Source organism: Anastrepha obliqua, chromosome 5, assembly GCF_027943255.1.
Source record: "Anastrepha obliqua isolate idAnaObli1 chromosome 5, idAnaObli1_1.0, whole genome shotgun sequence".
Taxonomy (NCBI): domain Eukaryota; kingdom Metazoa; phylum Arthropoda; class Insecta; order Diptera; family Tephritidae; genus Anastrepha; species Anastrepha obliqua.
Window position 1 is genome coordinate 77,146,618 of NC_072896.1, and position 7,185 is coordinate 77,153,802.

General features: G+C 36.4%; 1 protein-coding gene across 1 annotated transcript; it reads right to left on the minus strand.

Annotated features, from left to right (window-relative positions):
• Positions 1-4,194: 4,194 nt before the first annotated feature.
• Positions 4,195-5,669, minus strand: LOC129248562 (adult cuticle protein 1-like). Its single transcript, XM_054888157.1, has 2 exons — positions 5,567-5,669; positions 4,195-4,902 (listed from the first exon to the last, which is right to left on the minus strand). Exons 1-2 carry the CDS (start codon positions 5,570-5,572, stop codon positions 4,513-4,515), a joined length of 396 nt encoding a protein of 131 aa, XP_054744132.1. The 5' UTR covers positions 5,573-5,669; the 3' UTR covers positions 4,195-4,512.
• Positions 5,670-7,185: the final 1,516 nt, after the last annotated feature.

Genomic DNA, 7,185 nt, shown 5'->3' on the forward strand with positions numbered 1-7,185 from the left:
ACAAAGGCGAACTTACGATATCAGCCTCCAAGGTGTGAATGAAAGTGAAGGAGGAAAAAAGTAGGTTGGAAAAATTAATAGCATTAACAGGAAACTTTTTCAGCGATTTTCTTGCATATATCATAAATTTTACATTTGTCCCCCAAAAATTATCCAAAGAAAAATATAGACTTTCCGTTGACCACTAATTTATGGTATCTAAACAAATTTTCCGAATATACTTATACATACATTATGCATACAAAACCGGGGCATTTAAAAAAAAACAAAACACAATTTCAAAAATTAAAAAAAAAAAATACCAGTCTAACGGTTAGACGCGATAGAAGTGAAACCTTCCGTAAAACAAACTGAGAGAGAATGAGACGAAAGCAGCGGGATAATTATAGGTTCCTTATAATATTGCTATAAAGTTCATATTTTATTTTCTTCATTTTATTATTATTCATCCTCAATGTTTTCAATGTCAACAAATGATACGAGTGGCTTATGATAGCTAAAATATGATACAAATGCTTTGGTTTCGATGTTGTCAACATATCTTTGAAATACCGCGTCAATTGTTGTTTTTGATCGTGTTGTCGATTCAGTGCGATTGTTACACATTTTTAAATTGAATGTTGTATTGAGAACGTCAATTAAAGGAACCGCTGTGTCCAATGCAAAATTTACGTTAAAATCGCCACTTAAAATCATTGGAACTGTATTGTAATCTTTTCTAAGTATCCGCGATACTTCTGGTGTATACTTTATTAAATTTTCGTGAATGAATTCCGTGATGCTATTTATTGATTTTTTTTTCTGTCGATATTCACAACACTTTTCTGCATTATTTTTCGGCATAATTGCGGTAAATATTTAAAAATGAAAATATTTACGAATATAAAAATACACACGCGGTTGCTATTATGAGCGTCCCCAGCAAAACCTGCGTGACCGAAACTCTAACACAATTACACATATGCACTCGTATTTGTTTGAAAATCGACTTTTTTTCTGGTTCTCCGTCACCTTTGGAAAATGTGTAAACAGTAAGCAAACTTTATTCATATATTTTTCCTCATTTTTGCATCAGTAAAATTAAACGAACGCCGTAGCCGAATGGGTTGGTGCGTGACTACTATTCAGAATTCACAGAGAGAACGTCAGTTCGAATCTCGGTGAAAACACCAAAATTAAGGAAAACTATTTTTCTAATAGCGCTCACCCCTCAGCAGGCAATGGCAAAACACCGAATGTATTTCTGCCATGAAAAAAAACTCCTCATAAACATATCATAAAATAAAATAAAATAAAATAACTGTATAAAAAAATTTTTTTTCTTGTGATTCGAACCAAGGATTTTGGATCGGAAGCTCACATTGCTAGCCGCTCGGCTATCGCGCCATGCTGTCGGCGCTGGCCTAAAAGTTGTTTAGTTCGTCGCTACGTTTATATCAACATATAATATAACGCTTCGTAGCCAAGAGTGTCGCTTTTTTCGTTTCATCGAGTCTGAAATCACTCCCAACGATTCTAAAGAAGTTTTTACTTCAAAAACTCGTCAGAAAATTGTTTATAAAGAAAGCAAAGTAATATATAAATAATAATCAATGTGAACAAATGTACAGCTGAAACTCCGAGTCAATCAGTCAAGATTTGTTCGATCTATGGGTCCGACCGACTTGAAAAATTCAGTATCGACAGAAACGCTTTGCAGAAAGTTTTCTTACAGTACGAATCGAAGTGAAAGAACTAGCACCAAAACTCAAAGTAGGAATATTTAAGGATTTTTCAATTTCGATTTATTTGAAAACTCGTTATTCGTCCTTTAAGCAGGCCATTTTTAGGGAATTAGGACATTTTTTAAATAAAACAAAACAAAAATTGAAATTTCTACAGAACCCCCAAAAGCACAACAAATCACACTTCAAGTCAATATTTGCACCACTTCATATATCGAACTCATATATACATATGCACATATGTATATACCTACTTATACGTAATTTTGACAAACTATAAACAATACCCAACAACTAATTATTATGCCATAAAATCAGCAAGAAATTGCAAAAGAATCTCATGAATTTGACTTTATACAAATCTTACAAAATATTTATTCAAATAAAAATATTCAATATTCTTCACTAGATACATTGAATCGACGGACTGCCGGCTGAGCTATTCAAACATGGCGGCGAGGAGCTGGTAAGGTGCATGCATCAGCTTCTATGCAAAATATGGTCGGATGAAAGCATGCCTGCCGATTGGAATTTAAGTGTGCTCTGCCCAATCCATAAGAAGGGCGACCCTGCAATTTGTGCCAATTACCGCGGGATTAGTCTTCTAAATATCGCCTATAAGGTTCTAGCGAGCGTATTGTGTGAAAGGCTGAAGCCCACCGTCAACCAACTGATTGGACCTTATCAGTGTGGCTTCAGACCTGGAAAGTCTACCATCGACCAAATATTCTCAATACGCCAAATCTTGGAAAAGACCCATGAAAGGAGAATCGACACACACCACCTTTTCGTCGACTTCAAAGCTGCATTCGACAGTACGGAAAGGAGTTACCTGTATGCCGCGATGTCTGAACTTGGTATCCCCGCAAAACTAATACGGCTATGTAAGATGACGTTGCTCAACACCAGTAGCGCCGTCAGAATTGGGAAGGACCTCTCCGAGCCGTTTGATACCAAACGAGGTTTCAGACAGGGTGACTCGCTGTCGTGTGACTTCTTTAACCTGATGTTGGAGAGCATCGTACGAGCCGCAGAACTTAATCGCTCAGGCACAATATTTTATAAGAGCGTACAATTGTTGGCGTATGCCGATGATATCGATATCATCGGCCTTAACAACCGCGCTGTTAGTTCTGCCTTCTCCAAACTGGATAAAGAGGCAAAGCGAATGGGTTTGGTGGTGAACGAGGACAAAACGAAGTACCTCCTGTTTTCAAACAAACAGTCGGCGCACTCGCGTATCGGCACCCACGTCACTGTAGACAGTTATAATTTCGAGGTTGTAAAAGACTTCGTTTATTTAGGAACCAGCATTAACACCGATAACAATGTCAGCCTTGAAATCCAACGTAGAATCTCTCTTGCCAACAAGTGCTACTTTGGACTAAGTAGGCAACTGAGCAGTAAAGTTCTCTCTCGACGAACAAAACTAACACTCTACAAGACTCTCATCATGCCCGTCCTGACGTATGGCGCAGAAGCTTGGACGATGACAACATCCGATGAAGGGACGCTTGGAGTGTTCGAGAGAAAGATTCTGCGTAAGATTTTTGGACCTTTGCACGTTGGCAACGGCGAATATCGCAGACGATGGAACGATGAGCTGTATGAGCTTTACGACGACATAGACATAGCGCAGCGAATAAAGATCCAGCGGCTACGTTGGCTGGGTCATGTCGTCCGAATGGATACAAACGCTCCGGCTTTGAAAGTATTCGATGCGGTACCAGCTGGTGGTAGTAGAGGAAGAGGAAGGCCTCCTCTGCGTTGGAAAGATCAGGTGGAGAAGGACTTGGCTTCACTTGGTGTGTCCAATTGGCGCCGGTTAGCACGAGAAAGAAACGACTGGCGCGCTTTGTTAAACTCGGCCAAAATCGCGTAAGCGGTTATCGCGCCAATTAAGAAGAAGAGATACATTGAATATCTTGCACTAATATATACATTTAAATAATATATGTATGCATATGTATGTATATGTACTTATAAACAAGCCGTTTTGTAATAATCCTTGCATAAAACCCTCTATATACCAGAAGGGAAAGACGTAGAAAAGAGGACATTTTTAAAGAAAGAAAGTAGTTTACATTTTTTTATTTTTTTTATGTTTTATTAACTTTTTTGCTGCTTATTTTTTATGTATATAGAGTACTTATATTTGTATGAATGTATGCAGAGTGACGTATGGTGGAAAGTGATAGTAAACGATTATTTTTAATGACTTTAAGACACATACACAGGTGAAAGTTCTCAATTAAAGATTATCGTTGTTATTGCAGTTGTTGTGGACTTGGAATATTTATTTTTTGAAAATGGCATTTTGCATAGCTTTTCAGAATGCAGTGAGTTTTTGTGAATCCCATTTTCTCCTTTCTGGGCGTTCTGGCAAACTTTTATGACTCAGTTTGCACAAACACCATTATTACATGTGTGTGTGTGTGATGACCTAGGCAAATAAGATGAAATACATATATGTATTTGTGTACAAGGTACGTAGTATATTATTTAAAATAAAAACATAGATATGCTATTGACATTATCGGTTGGACGTCAGGTCGGTAGCGGATCAGGGTATGGGTTACGGTTGCGGTTGTGATAACAAATGGTAGATGACGGATAACGGGTTACTTAAAACGGAGTTGCAATAACAAGTAGAATAGGTCGTGCGGTTGCATTCTTCGTTTAGCATCAGTGTCGTCAAATAGTTGGTATTATTGTTTATGTGGTTGTTGTGATGATAAGCAGTTAGCATTTATTCTCCAACGAGATGAATCGATGACCCACGAAACGCTTACAAAGTTCCTGGAGCTGGTGCCAAATTCAGAGAAGTCGCCGAGTTAATGTGTCCAGCCAATGGGGCGGTGTGAATGGCACCACGAGTCTTTGCCACATAAACTCCTGGACCTGTACCCAAAGCATGAGAAACAGCAAGAGGAGCAGCAATAGCAGCGCCAGGTCCTTGACTAAGAGAGATGCCGGGAATACCACCCAATAGACCGGGAGCACTAACACCCACAACATTAACGGCAGCTGGTAAGCCCAAGTGACCGAGTCCGAGGCCTGGTGCGAGCAATGGACTAAGTAATGGGCTCACATATGAAACACCGGGAGAGATTTGAGCACCCAGTAGGGATGAGTGTACACCAACGGCAAGAACCAACATGACTACGGCAACAACGAACTGGAAGAGAGAAAAAGATAAGAGGTTAAGTGGATGTGTGTGTGAAGAAACTAATTGCAAATTGAAGTGAAATGTAAACGATTTTAATGAGAAATACTAAATTTTATTTTAAGTTCATGGAAATGCATTTCAAATAATTTTATTTTGTTTTTGTGTAATAACTAAACGGGGAATTATATTTATGAAATTTTGTATAAATTGAATACACTTTTAAGGTTTTGTTGCAACTTTTGAGGATACTAAACTATCCTGCCCTTATACTTCAAAATTTAATTAGGAATAAAGATAAATTTGTTGGTAAATAAAATTTTAATTTGAATTTCAATTAAAAAAAAAAACAAAAAAAAGTTTTTAAATATTTTTTTTCAATACTCGTTATCTGCTCCTAATTATTAATCAAAACCCCTTTTTGATTGTTTGGTCGAGCTCCTCTTCCTATTTGTGGTGTTCGGCTTCATTTTTTCCACAAATCGTGTTTGTTGGTAACACTAAAATTTCATGATATTATCTTGCAGATATTTTTACGAAACACATATATTTTTGCTTCGTAGTAAAATATTTTTATTCGTTATATTTTTTAATTTCTTTTTTTACAATAAAATTGTTTCACTAGAAATTTCACATAATTGTCACACTATTCATACACTCCAGATCCTCGAATTACCTTCATGTTTGCTGATTAAAGAAGGATTTAAGAAGTAGAGAAAAGGATTTGTTGTACTGCTGTTACACTTCTTGAGTGTTGACTTGATTCTGATTTCGAATATAAAAATATGCCAACTTTTATACTAAAAAATTTGTCGTGCCTCATATGCAGCACCTCCAAAAATTACATCAGCCATAAGTTCGATGTTAATATGCAAAAGAATATAAATAAAAAAAATTACAAATAGGAACAATAACCATTTAGTAGCAGCGACAGTGGCAGCAGGAAAAATTGCGGGCGCCTGCTAAATTTCAAATTGTAACGAAACTCGTCTCGTTACACACTCAAACAATTATTCTTAACCACGCAGCCAAAGCGTCAGCCAAAACTACAACAGCAATATTATTTATAGTACCAACGAGAGTAGCTGCGTGGTTGCAATGGGGCTAGTGTAATATTTTGTGTTGGTGTGTGTTTCGCACTGGTAACAACTGCCTGTTCACAGCCCAAACTCACTCAATTCAAGCGGCTTTACTTAACATCACTCGACTGCAACTACAGCACTCAGCTTGACAATCAAAGCAAAAATATCTCAATGGACAAAATTACGCTCGGTGTAGTGAGTGTGTTTTTCGAGGGACAAGATCTTAAACTGCACATTTTTCGGTGAAAAGCAAAATGTTTTATAATTTTCTTGTCGAGTATTGAAATTGGAAATTATTTAAGTTCACGTAGTCAAAAATCCAAGCATTTTGATCCAAACACGTCTATTTAAATAAAAGAAAAAATAATAGTAAAATATTCCTTACCACCTCTACAAATATGTTAAAAGTGTCACTTGATAAATTAAAGGTAAAAATAAAAGGAAAGAGGTAAAGAATAAAACAACAGTAAAATCTAAGCAAAATAATATTACAAATAATCACGAATTTTTGCTTGTTTTGCCAAATATATGTCAAAATTGCCGTTTTAGAAAAAATGTATGCACACCCAATCCGTGCCACAGATATGCACAGTTGATTGTGGATGCATACACACATACATACATAAATAGGTATTGGCCAACTTCATACGAGTGCAAACATTTATAAGTGGCAATAAAGAAGTAAACAAACTCGATGCACTCATTGAATTTGATTCAATAAAATTTATTTTTTCATACCATTTTCATGGTTTTTATTTCTCATACAGTTTACCACTAACAAAGTAAATAATCGCGTGCTTACCACTGCAAATACGCATATGGCACTACTTACTGAAGCGTGAAAAATATCTAACTTAACATTTCACGTGCTAAATAATTAATGCGAAAAAATTCAAAAACAAAATATGAGCAACTATTTGCTGTTGAATTGTGTGGAAGGAATTCAGACAGACTTTTGAAAGTCGTCCTTCAAAGTTGTGATTGTTGCATTACGAGAATAAATCGCAGCTGGCAAAGCACTTTATTATTAAGAAATCATCCTTCAACATTTTTTTTGCATACCACGCCAAAAGAATTTTTCGACTTTTGAGCCAAATCTCTCATCGAAGCCTTTCTTACATTTTATTAAGAAATAAAATGCTAATCGGTAATATGTTAGGAGGAGAAGATGGGCCAATTATCTAACAGAAGTGTACGCACCAATTATTATTAT